Source organism: Phocoena sinus, chromosome 9 (genome assembly GCF_008692025.1).
Source record: "Phocoena sinus isolate mPhoSin1 chromosome 9, mPhoSin1.pri, whole genome shotgun sequence".
NCBI classification, from domain to species: Eukaryota; Metazoa; Chordata; class Mammalia; order Artiodactyla; family Phocoenidae; genus Phocoena; species Phocoena sinus.
In genome coordinates, this window is record NC_045771.1 from 90,524,137 (window position 1) to 90,537,648 (window position 13,512).

At 39.0% G+C, this 13,512-nt stretch overlaps 1 protein-coding gene across 2 annotated transcripts in view; it reads left to right on the forward strand.

Moving 5' to 3' along the window:
- PRKAR2B (protein kinase cAMP-dependent type II regulatory subunit beta) overlaps positions 1-11,591 on the forward strand; it is a 112,900-nt gene extending 101,309 nt beyond the window's left edge. The window contains exons 9-11 of one of the 2 annotated variants that reach the window (XM_032642669.1): positions 6,604-6,669; positions 6,798-6,936; positions 9,432-11,591. In XM_032642669.1, coding sequence (XP_032498560.1) covers positions 6,604-6,669; positions 6,798-6,936; positions 9,432-9,565 — 339 coding nt within the window. In that variant the 3' untranslated portion in view covers positions 9,566-11,591. The other variant, XM_032642670.1, reaches the window with a different exon arrangement.
- Positions 11,592-13,512: the final 1,921 nt, after the last annotated feature.

Genomic DNA, 13,512 nt, shown 5'->3' on the forward strand with positions numbered 1-13,512 from the left:
CCAATTTGGATTCCTTTTATTTCTTTTTCATCTCTGATTGCTGTGGCTAAAACTTCCAAAACTATGTCGAATAATAATGGTGAGAGTGGACAACCTTGTCTTGTTCCTGATCTTAGAGGAAATGCTTTCAGTTTTTTACCACTGAGAACAATGTTGGCCGTGGGTTTGTCATATATGGCCTTTATTGTGTTGAGGTAAGTTCCCTCTAAGCCACTTTCTGGAGGGTTTTTATCATAAATGGGTGTTGAATTTTGTCGAAAGCTTTTTCTGCATCTATTGAGATGATCATATACTTTTTCTCCTTCAATTTGTTAACATGGTGTATCACATTGATTGATTTGCATATATTGAAGAATCCTTGCATTCCTGGGATAAGCTGCACTTGATCATGGTGTGTGATCTTTTTGACGTGCTGTTGGATTCTGTTTGCTAGTATTTTGTTGAGGATTTTTGCATCTACGTTCATCAGTGATATTGGCCTGTAGTTTTCTTCCTTTGTGACATCTTTGTCTGGTTTTGGTATCAGGGTGATGGTGGCCTCTTAGAATGAGTTTGGGAGTGTTCCTCCCTCTGCTATATTTTGGAAGAGTTTGAGAAGGATAGGTGTTAGCTCTTCTGTAAATGTTTGATAGAATTTGCCTGTGAAGCCGTCTGGTCCTGGGCTTTTGTTTGTTGGAAGATTTTTAATCACAGTCTCAATTTCAGTGCTTCTGATTGGTCTGTTTATATTTTCTATTTCTTCCTGATTCAGTCTCGGAAGGTTGTGCATTTCTAAGAATTTGTCCATTTCTTCCAGGTTGTCCATTTTATTGGCATATAGTTGCTTGCAGTAACCTCTCGGGATCCTTTGTATTTCTGCAGTGTCAGCTGTTACTTCTCCTTTTTGATTTCTAATTCTATTGATTTGGGTCTTCTCCCTTTTTTTTAAAAGATGAGTCTGACTAATGGTTTATCAATTTTGTTTATCTTCTCAAAGAACCAGCTTTTAGTTTTATTGATCTTTGCTATCGTTTCCTTTATTTCTTTTACATTTACTTCTGATCTGATCTTTATGATGTCTTTCCTTCTGCTAACTTTGGGGGGTTTGTTCGTCTTTCTCTAATTGCTTTAGGTGTAAGTTTAGGTTGTTTATTTGAGTTGTTTCTTGACGTAGGATTGTATTGCTATAAACTTCCCTCTTAGAACTGCTTTTGCTGCATCCGATAGGTTTTGGGTCATCGTGTTTTCACTGTTATTTGTTTCTAGGTATTTTTTGATTTCCTCTTTGATTTCTTCAGTGATCTCTTGGTTATTAAGTAGTATATTGTTTAGCCTCCATGTGTTTGTACTTTTTACAGATTTTTTTCATGTAATTGATATCTCTAGTCTCATAGTATTGTGGTCGGGAAAGATACTTTATACGGTTTCAATTTTCTTAAATTTACCAAGGATTGATTTGTGACCCAAGATTTGATCTGTCCTGGAGAATGTTCCGTAAACACTTGAATAGAAAGTATATTCTGTTGTTTTTGGATGGAATGTCCTATAAATGTCAATTAAGTCCATCTTGTCTAATGTGTCATTTAAAGCTTGTGTTTCCTTATTTATTTTCATTTTGTATGATCTGTTCATTGGTGAAAGTGGGGTGTTAAAGTCCCCTACTATGATTGTTTTACTGTCGATTTCCCCTTTTATGGCTGTTAGCTTTTGCCTTAGGTATTGAGGTGCTCCTATGTTGGGTGCATAAATATTTGTAATTGTTATATCTTCTTCTTGGATTGATCCCTTGATCATTATGTAGTGTCCTTCTTTGTCTCTTGTAATAGTCTTTAAAGTCTATTTTGTCTGATATGAGAATTGCTAGTCCAGCTTTCTTTTGATTTACACTTTCATGGAATATCTTTTCCGTCCCCTCACTTTCAGTCTGTATGTGTCCCTAGGTCTGACGTGGGTCTCTTGTAGACAGCATATATACAGGTCTTGTTTTTCTGTGCATTCAGCCAGTCTGTGTCTTTTGGTTGGAGCATTTAATCCATTTACATTTAAGGTAGTTATCGATATGTATGTTCCTGTTACCATTTTCTTAATTGTTTTTGGTTTGTTATTTTAGGTCTTTTCCTTCTCTTGTGTTTCCTGCCTAGAGGAGTTCCTTTAGCATTTGTTGTAAAGCTGGTTTGGTGGTGCTGAACTCTCAGCTTTTGCTTGTCTGCACAGGTTTTAATTTCTCTGTCGAATCTGAATGAGATCCTTGCTGGGTAGAGTAATCTTGGGTGTAGGTTTTTCCCTTTCGTCACTTTAAATATGTCCTGCCACTCCCTTCTGGCTTGCAGAGTTTGTGCCGAAAGATCAGCTGTTAACCTTATGGGGATCCCATTGTATGTTATTTGTTGTTTTTCCCTTGCTGCTTTTAATATTTTTTCTTTGTATTTAAGTTTTGGCAGTTTGATTAATATGTGTCTTGGTGTGTTTATCCTTGGATTTATCCTATATGGGACTCTCTGTGCTTCCTGGACTTGATTGACTATTTCCTTTCCCATATTCGGGAAGTTTTCAAGTATAATCTCTTCTAATATTTTCTCAGTCCCTTTGTTTTTCTCTTCTTTTACTGGGACCCCTATAATTCGAACGTTGGTGCATTTAATGTTGTCCCAGACGTCTCTGAGACTGTCCTCAATATTTTTCATTCTTTTTTCTTCATTCTGCTCTGCGGTAGTTACTTGCACTATTTTACCTTTCAGGTCACTTATCCGTTCTTCTGCCTCAGTTATTCTGCTATTGATCCCTCCTAGAGAATTTTTAATTTCATTTATTGTGTTGTTCATCATTGCTTGTTTGCTCTTTAGTTCTTCTAGGTCCTTGTTAAACGTTTCTTGTATTTTCTCCATTCTATTTCCAAGATTTTGGATCATCTTTACTATCATTACTCTGAGTTCTTTTTCAGGTAGGCTGCCTATTTCCTCTTCATTTGTTTGGTCTGGTGGGTTTTTACTTTGCTCCTTCCTCTGCTGCGTGTTTCTCTTTCTTCTCATTTTGCTTAACTTACTGTGTTTGGGGTCTCCTTTTCGCAGGCTGCAGGTTCGTAGTTCCTGTTGTTTTTGGTGTCTGCCCCCAGTGGCTAAGGTTGGTTCAGTGGGTTGTGTAGTCTTCTTGGTGGAGGGGAGTGGTCCCTTTCTTCTGGTGGATGAGGCTGGATCTTGTCTTTCTGGTGGACAGGACCACACCCGGTGGTGTGTTTTGGGGTGTCTGTGACCTTATTATGTAGGCAGCCTCTCTGCTAATAGGTGGGGTTGTTTTCCTGTCTTGCTCGTTGTTTGGCATAGGGCGTCCAGTACTGTATCTTGCTGGTTGTTGAGTGGAGCTGGGTCTTAATGTTGAGATGGAGATCTCTGGGAGAGCTTTTACCATTTGATATTACGTGGAGCTGGGAGGTCTGTGGTGGACCAATGCCCTGAACTCGGCTCTCCCATCTCAGAGGCACAGACCTGACACCCAGCCGGAGCACTAAGACCCTGTCAGCCACACGGCTCAGAAGAAAAGGGAGAAATAAAGAAAGGGATAAAGAAAAAAAAATAATAAAAGTTATTAAAGTAAAAAGTAAAAACAAATATTAAGAATAAAAAAATTAAAAAGTAATAAAGAAAAGAAAAAGGAAAGAAAGAGAGCAACCAAACCAAAAAAAAAATCTACCAGTGATAACAAGTCCTAAATAAAAACTATACCAAAAAAAAAAAAAAAGGGACAGCCAGAACCCTAGGAGAAAGGATAAAAGCAAAGCTATACAGACAAAATCACACAAAGAAGCATACACATGCATGCTCACAAAAGGAGAAAAAGGGAAAAAAATATATACCTATATGTTAAAAAAAAAAAAAGGAAGAGCACAACCGAATCAATAAACAAATCTACCAATGATAATAAATTCTAAATACTAAACTGTGATAAACGTAAAACCAGAAGCAAATTAGATGCAGAAAGCAAATCCCACATCTACAGTTGCTCCCAAAGTCCACCTCCTCAATTTGGGATGATTGGTTGTCTATTCATGTATTCCACAGATGCAGGTACATCAGGTTGATTGTGGAGCTTTAATCCGCTGCTCCTGAGGCTGCTGGGAGAGATTTCCCTTTCTCTTCTTTGTTCGCACAGCTCCTGGGGTTCAGCTTTGGATTTGGCCCCTCCTCTGCGTGTAGGTCACCGGAGGGCGTCTGTTCCCGCTCAGACAGGACGGGGTTAAAGGAACCGCTGATTCGGGGGCTCTGGCTCACTCAGGCCGGGGGGAGGGAGGGGCACGGAGTGCAGGGCGGGCCTGCGGCGGCAGAGGCCAGCGTGACGTTGCACCAGCCTGAGGCGTGCCGTGCGTTCTCCCAGGGGAGTTGTCCCTGGATCCCGGGACCCTGGCAGTGTCAGGCTGCACAGGCTCTGGGAGGGGCGGTGTGGATAGTGACCTATGCTCACACACAGGCTTTTTGGTGGCTGCAGCAGCAGCCTTAGCGTCTCATGCCCATCTCTGGGGTCCACGTTTTTAGCCCCGGCTCGCGCCCTTGTCTGGGGCTCGTTCAGGCGGTGCTCTGAATCCCCTCTCCTCACACACCCTGAAACAATGGTCTCTTGCCTCTTTGGCAGCTCCAGACTTTTCCCCGGACTCCCTCCTGGCTAGCCGTGGCGCACTAGCCCCCTTAATAAGGCTGTGTTCTCGCCGTCAACCCCAGTCCTCTCCCTGGGTCTGACCAAAGCCCGAGCCTCAGCTCCCAGCCCCGGTGGGTGAGCAGACAAGCCTCTGGGGCTGGTGAGTGCCGGTCGGCACCAATCCTCTGTGTGGGAATCTCTCCGCTTTACCCGCCGCACCCCTGTTGCTGTGCTCTCCTCCGTAGCTCCGAAGCTTCCACCCCCCCACTCCCGTCTCTGCTAGTGAAGGGGCTTCTTAATGTGTGGAAACCTTTCCTCCATCACAGCTCCCTCCCACTGGTGCAGGTCCCGTCCCTATTCTTTTCGTCTCTGTTTTTTCTGTTTTCTTTTGCCCTACCCAGGTACCAGGGGGAGTTTCTTGCCTTTGGGCAAGTCTGAGGTCTTCTGCCAGCGTTCAGTAGGGGTTCTGTAGGAGTTGTTCCACATGTAGATGTATTTCTGATGTATTTGTGGGGAGGAAGGTGATCTGCACGTCTTACTCCTCTGCCATCTTGAAGGTCTCTCAAGAGTAATTATTTTAGAAGGCAAATAAACAAGTAAATCAATCCTCCCACACTTCCCACGTACATACAGATTAGCGCAGTCAGAGATTGGGATGACATAGAGACAAATTAGAGAACAAGGCTGAGGGTCTACGATATAAATTGAAAAACCGCAAAGTATAGAGCACTTTTGAAATGATTTTTTTCAGATGACTTTGAAATAATTACAGGTTCACAGGAAGCTGCAAAAGGTCCCATGAACTCTTCACCCAGTTTCTCCCAGTGCATCTTGCATCGCTAGTACAATATCAAACCTAGGAACGTGACAGTGGCACAACCTACAGGACTTAATTCATTAGTTGTACATGCAATTTGAGCACGTTTTGAAAGCAAAATTACATGGCTGTCGATAGACCTATTATGATTTAAGATACTTGAAAATTTAACATGAAGCTCTTATGAAAACCTGATATAAAGGTAAGGGAAAGGAGATATGTATACTATACTTAGAATTTAGATATGTATACTATATACTTAGAATTTAGATATGTATACTATACTTAGAATTTAGGTATCTTTAGATACTAGTTGTCTTTTAAGCATTTGTAAACATACAGGTCTGCACTATAGTATAGTATAATCGAGACTCAACATTCCTTGTGATATAATCTGATACCGTATTTCTTGAATTGTACTAAAGAGTTTTGAAATACCTCAGTTTCTCCAGAGAGGCTTAGGGAGGTCAGTATCTGCTATCTTCTGTGATTATACTACTGTACTTAATTCAGAAGGCATCCTTGGAAGTCAAGGCAGTTTGTTTAAAATCCAAAATGAGAATATGGCTATGTGTAGTTAGAAACGGCAACACTTCCTTTTAGAAATCTTTTTGGGGCCTTGAGGTGGCTTGTCAGTAAACTGGCATCTAGAGCTTGGTCCCCAGCCAGATGCAGGACAAACATCTGGGCCCACACATACTGCTCCCTAAGCAGTCTGCTTGCTTCCTTCTATTTGGGAGTCGCTGGGTTATCTTGGGTCGCCATGCTGATGCTTGTAGATTAGGACACACAGAGTGGCACATTTTAGCATGGGAGCAGCTGACAGAGGCAATGCTGCTGGGAAACGGTGCTAGCATTTCTAACTATTTATGTGCTTTATCCAGGCTGCAGTTCAGGCAAAATTCTTACCTCAGTGTTGTTTGCCATATTTTCTTGGCTAGTTTTAGCAGAAATACCTTGCTAGATAGTATATCATTTCAGATAATTTTTTACAAACGAAGTTGTTACAATGTAATTGTCGATCTTAACATCTCAACTTAGAAGGGGACATAGCCTGCTCCTGTGGGGTTTCACCTTTCAGGCAAATCATGGTGGGATTGATTTCAGGGGTGTGATGGGCGCCGGGATTGCCGTCAGCTAAACTTGCATTTTCACCCTCAGTTTTTGTTTTATTCTGATAGGGAGACTTGGCTGATTCTTTTTTCATTGTAGAATCTGGAGAAGTGAAAATTACCATGAAAAGGAAGGTAAGTCCTAAAAATCTATGAAATATTAGCAAGAAACATAATAGATTTTCCTTCTGATGTTTAGACTAAGGTTAACTTTTACTTTTCTTAAGCTGAGTCAAAGTTAATACTTTCCATCACCTTGTCAGGGTAAGTCAGAGGCGGAGGAGAACGGTGCAGTAGAAATCGCTCGGTGCTCTCGGGGACAGTACTTTGGAGAACTTGCTCTGGTAACTAACAAGCCCCGAGCTGCTTCCGCACACGCCATCGGGACCGTCAAATGTTTAGGTAGGACTCACGCAGCCCTGGGCATGCTTACCCTGGTTGAAACCATTCTGTCTGCATTGTACGTATTCATGTTGTACAGATTATCTTACTGGGTTCACAAGTTTTATGGTCGCCACAAAATACAACAAGGTTAGGATTCATTGCATTATAAAGTCGATTTGTAGAAGCCAACATTTTTCCTTTAAAATTTTTCACACACTTATAATTTTGTGTTCTTTTTTATAGGCATGAAATAACATTTTAGTATGTCGTTAAAATAAGAACCCTGAGTACCAAGTTTTATATCGAATTTTTTAAATAAACAACATACACTGTGTTCCTCAAAAAAGGAAGCCTCAAACAGCATTTTTATAAGGTACACTAAGCTTTGAAGGGCAAGCTGGAATGTCTGTAAGAATACTTACTCGTCTTGTACTAGGAATCAAAGGTTCAAGCTTGTCGGAGCACAATAAAATCTCGTTCAGCTGTTTATTACTTCTGTGTACCACACAGCAGCTCAGCAGAAATGCCATCTTCAGCTGGAAGACATCTATATATAGCTGAGATTTTATATATGAGACATAACTTAGTTTAATAATGAAAAATATAGTTCAGGAGCTATCAGTATAGGTGATATTTTCTCTCTTTTTTAAAAGATTTATTTTTATTATTTATTTTTATTTGTTTTTGGCTGTGTCGGGTCTTAGTTGTGGTACATGGGTTCTTCATTGCGGCACGCGGGATCTTTCGTTGCGACGCGCGGGCATCACTCTAGTTGTGGCGTGTGGGTTTTCTCTTCTCTGGTTGTGGCACGTGGGTTCCAGAGCGTGTGGGCTCTGTAGTTTGCAGCACGGGGGCTCTAGTTGAGGCACGTGAGCTCGGTAGCTGTGGCGTGCGGGCTTAGTTGCCCCGTGGCTTGTGGGATCTTAGGTCCCTGACCAGGGATGGAACCTGCATTCCCTGCATTGTAAGGCGGATTCTTTACCACTGAACCACCAGGGAAGTCCCTAGGTGACATTTTCTTCAAGGAAATGATTCAGAAGTAATTAGCCCCTCTGTGCTCTTCATCCACAGTTCAGTAGCATAAATTTAGCTTCGATGTTCTTAAGATTTGCAAATATCCTCAGAATTTTCTTAGAGAATTGACTTTTTCAAAGGTTTTAGATAATATAATATTAATCAAGGGTTATACTTGGATGAAAAAGAAGACAATTAGAAGCTGACAGGTAATTTCCCTGAGTAGAGGTATTAGACAGTAGGAGTAAAGGCGATGTGAGTGGAATCCCATTAATTTTTTTCTATAATAAATTATTATATTCACATTAAATTTGAGAAATACAGAAATACTTGCCTTTCGGCAAGTCTGAGGTCTTTTGCCAGCGTTCAGTAGGGGTTCTGTAGGAGTTGTTCCACATGTAGATGTATTTCTGATGGAAATACAGGAAAAAGTAAGAGTCACCCAATACCGCCACCGCCCAGCAATTTCCACGTCCTATTATAATTCCTTCTCATCTTTTTTATTTGTATGGGTTTTCTGTTTTAAAACAGTTTTGTAAACTGCTTTTTTCATCCGTTATAGCTTAGGCATTTTCTCATATTTATTACATCAGACTGTAACATTAGGTAAATATACACATTATGAATTATTTAATCATTCCCCGCTGTTAAATAATTTGGGGAGTTTTGGCTCCATTTTGGGGGGTCGGGGAGAGCTTTTTTGTGTGGGTGTATGCAGAGACTACTTTTCCACATATAGGACTTTCCCTGAGAAATGCTTTTTGGAAGTGGGTTTTCTTTTTATCGTTTTTGATAAATATTGCCAGATCACTTTTATTTGTACTTATTTACATGTACCAGCAGTGCAACAATGTTTGTTCACTCTATTGTCAACATTGCCTTTTTTACTTCTGCAAATTTGAGAGGCAAAAAATAAAGTACTTTAATTTGTATTTGTATGATAGTATGATCATATTTTCATGTGTATATTATAAATTCAGTTTTAGAAAATGCTCGAGATAGGCAAGCTAAGCGACATAGAGCACATACTTACACAGTGGCTAAAATTATTATTTTGGCTGCCGTTTTGAATTGACCATAGTGTAAAAGAATAAAAATCATAAAAGGTAACATTTGGATTCTTCACAACATAGCATCGTAAACCCTGAGAAGGGAAAACAAGATAGAAAGCACTCCCTTGCTGCCCTTGAGTTCATATTACTAAGGTAGTGACATCAAAACTAGTTTATTTTTAAAATTCCAAGGTCTTGACATAAGAGTCCCTCATTCTTTTAACCTGGATCAGGAACCACCAATAGGACATCATATTGCCAAGGGACACTGGCTGCTTCCTTTCCGAAGTGGAATGTTTTTATCTTTATGCCTTCTTCTTGTATCTGATATTTATCTAAAAATGCCATTGCGTCATTGACATATGCGGAATAGATACCATAAATGACTTAGAAATTCTGCAGATTTGCAAAGAATGTTATTTTTCTTTTATTCTCCCCTCTTCTTAGCCATGGATGTGCAAGCATTTGAAAGGCTTTTGGGACCTTGCATGGAAATTATGAAAAGGAACATCGCTACCTATGAAGAACAATTAGTTGCCCTGTTTGGAACAAACATGGATATTGTTGAACCCACTGCATGAAGCAAAAGTATGGAGCAAGAAGACCTATAGTGACAAAATTACACAGTAGTGGTTAGTCCACTGAGAATGTGTTTGTGTAGATGCCAAGCATTTTCTGTGATTTCAGGTTTTTTCCTTTTTTTACATTTACAGTGTATCAGTAAACAGAGTAGTGATTCAATAGTCAATAGGCTTTAACATCAGTTTCTAAAAGAGTAGATCAAAACAATATCGACATACTGATAAAATGACTTTCTACTCCACAAAATTATGATTTGACTGAAAGGTTTATTCAGATGATTATAATATACTGAAAGTATCTGTGTTTAAGAAGATAATTAAAGGATATTGTCATAGGCAATGTGTGTTCATTTTGACTCACTCAGATTGATATGTTATGACTACGCCCATGTAAGAGGGAACTTGGCAGTGAATCATGCTATACAGCATGGCATCACATTCTTTTTACAACTCACTATATATAGTACGTACAACTTAGTAATGTTTGTTTTCGAGTTTTTCTGGCTTGGTAAGTTATGTACTGGCCTTGGCCTATTGGTGAAATGGTATAAAACATCATATGCAATTTTAAGACCTTTTCTATTTTTGCAATAAAGTACCTTTTGACTTCTTTGGCATAATGTCAGTAACCTACATATTCCAGTGGTTTTAAGGACAGGCAGTTTAATCATTACAATAATAGGGAAGACTCTTTTTAGGTGAAAGGTCATTATTTTTCTCATAAAGCATCTATCTATGCTTCCTTTTTCCATTTTGCAGTTCTCTGTATTTGTTATCTTTAAAAATTTGAGTTTGACATTTAATGTCACAAATTGTTTTGTTTTTTTTTTTTGCGGTATGAGGGCCTCTCACTGTTGTGGCCTCTCCCGTTGCGGAGCACAGGGTCCGGACACGCAGGCTCAATGGCCATGGCTCATGGGCCCAGCCGCTCCGCGGCATGTGGGATCTTCCCAGACCAGGGCACGAACCCGTGTCCCCTGCATCGGCAGGCAGACTCTCAACCACTGCGCCACCAGGGAATCCCTGTCACAAATATTTTTAAATGCTCTTTAAACTTACATGTTGTCTTCTGAAAGCCTAAGATCTTATTATATATGCTAAAAAAAAAGTCTCCTATACCAAAAATATTTGGGGTCCTTATCAACATGCCCTTAAGATATCTCTGTGTTCTTCACTAGATGTACATAATACAATCCTTTTCAGACATCTGCTCCCAGGGGTTTCCTCCAAGGTGGGAGAAATAAATTTTTATAAGTAAAACATATATAAACATAAAAGGAATTTCTGTCCATTCCATATACACCATTAGGCCTTGCCACTTGCTTTAATGTAGACTCTCAAAAGTGCAGAATGAACTCAACTGAATAGATTTTTGTTGACAATTGACATGATTATTCTGCTACATAAAATGAATTTAATTATGTTCAACCAAAGGAATATATTCTTACATGATTTCTAGGCCTACATGACCCCAACGTCTAGAGAGATTAATTCTAACCAGTTGTTCCCTTTTAAATGAGCAATTTCATTTTGGGAAACATGTTTCAAAGAAATATATACATGGGTAAAAAGATTCTGTGGCTAGTGTGGTCTTACTAGAGAATGTTTATGGTCTTGCTTGTATAATGAAAACGTGGTTAAAATATGTTAATCAGATATGTATATATAAGAAGTATGTAAAGTATACCTTCAGCCACATTTTAGAACAGTTTTAACAATTTTGCAAACTTTCCCGCAGGAAGAGAGCTTACTACATGAAGAGGACTTGTTTTCTATTTCAGATTTTAAAGGCCATGTCTGCTAAACAAAAAACACAAAGAACCCCAAATTCCTCGTTCATCATTCTGTATTCTCAATTTTATTCACTTTTTCAGGTTACCTGTTTTGTTGCATAAGCTGATTGTTAACTATACATGCCTGTTTAATAAAGAACTCTGACCAAGGCTGTAAATGCCAGTTACATTATTTTCAGTATTGTTGGTTATATTTAAAATTTCCTTATAATAAAGCACACTTTTATAATAAAGTGTTTTCAATGAGTTTTTTTTCCCACTTGTTTCTTTAATGTGACTTCCATAGTGCACATTGTACTATGTGAAAAGCATGACAGAGATAGGGCATATGTGAAAGGTAAGCCCTGAGCATCACACAGCAAGGAAGTATGGTTCTGTAGGGCAATAGGTTTTTAAAAATCTTAACTATTGGTCATATGTGATTTAAATAGTTGTGGTATGTTACAGACTAATTCGGCCATTTAGAATAACCAAGTAAATCTAGCACACTAGGGAATTTATGTGTTAAAGTAATTAAAACACGGCAAGTTTGAGTTGTGAATGCCATTATTTAATCACAGACCAAGAGTCCTTACTATTTGGAAATTCTCTGTTGATGTTTCATTCAAGGATGCATTATGTTGCTAAGAATTATGGGAGGACACTCTTTTAACACAAAGGTGCTTCCCTTTATGTAGAGAGAGAGAGAGTGTGCGTGTGCGCGTGCGTGTGTGTCCTGCCTTTCGATATGAACTAGGGCTTGGTGCATATACTTTATTTTTTAATTTTTTTAAACATCTTTATTGGAATATAATTGCTTTACAATGGTGTGTTAGTTTCTGCTCTATAACAAAGTGAATCAGCTACACATATACATATGTCCCCATATCTCTTCCCTCTTGCGTCTCCCTCCCACCCTCCCTATCCCACCCCTCTAGGTGGTCACAAAGCACCGAGCTGATCTCCCTGTGCTATGCGGCTGCTTCCCACTAGCTATCTATTTGACATTTGGTAGTATATGTCTTGGTGCATATACTTTAACATAAATACTACTTGTGACGCATGCTGTGTGAATGTGTTTTTGGTTCATTCTTTAAACCCTGGCTAGCAGACTATTTAAAATGCTGCAAGTGAAACATAGGGCATGAAGCAAGGAATTTTGGATTTTACTGAAATATGTAGGATTAAGTGCTAAGTCCTTTTCCTTTCTAAAGCATCTTTAAAATATGAATATAATTTTTCCTAATTTTTTTCAAGAAATGTTATGTTTGTAACAAGGACTAGATGGCCTTTGGCATTCTTAAAGAATATGAATAATGTATAAGCCTAGCATGGTAAGTAATACATCTGGATAAGCTGTATTATCAAGCTTAAACAACTGAAAAAGGGATTCTCCTATCTAAATAAAATGTTAATGCCTAAGAGAGAAATAGAACTATTAATACATAAGGGAGAAACAGGATTATTAATATATAAGGGAGAAATAGAATGATAAGGAATGCTGCCTTCTAAAATAAAAGTGTGAGGTACAGCCTCATGTTGAATATCAGAAAGAATTTTGATGAGAAGAAATTGGAGGAAAAAAAGAGAAAGAAAGAAGGAAATTGGAGAAAGAGTTGAGACCTTACCTCTTCCACGATACTTTTCAAGGCAGCAAAACTGGTTGAGCAACTGAAACTATGTAGTTGTTAGTCTTTACGAGTATTTAAAAAAAAAACACCTTGAAAATAAAGTGAATAATGGAAATGTTAGCAATAAGGTAAACCAGGTGTTTGTGGAGGACTTGTGTGCCCAACAGTAATTATGAGAGGTTAACAATCCCATTTGTATAAGTGAGAAAAATCAATGATTCCATCAAAATCATTTACTTTGTGCATCCATGGCAGAACTCATGGGCAATCGAGATCTCTTGCTTCCTCCTGCAATTCTTGGTCTGTCACTTCAACAGAAAAAAAACCCCACACAGCCTAAAAGTTCTGAGATATTAATATATTTATTTGGGGACCTTACTGAGGGCTACAGCCCAGGCAACAGCCTCTCAGATAGCTCTGAGGGACTGTTCCAAAGGGTAAGGGAGGGGCCAGGATATATAGGAGTTTTTGCTGAAAAAACAAAAATGTAGTCAGACATCAAAAGATTACTGCTAATCACACACACAAAAAAAGATCTCAGTGA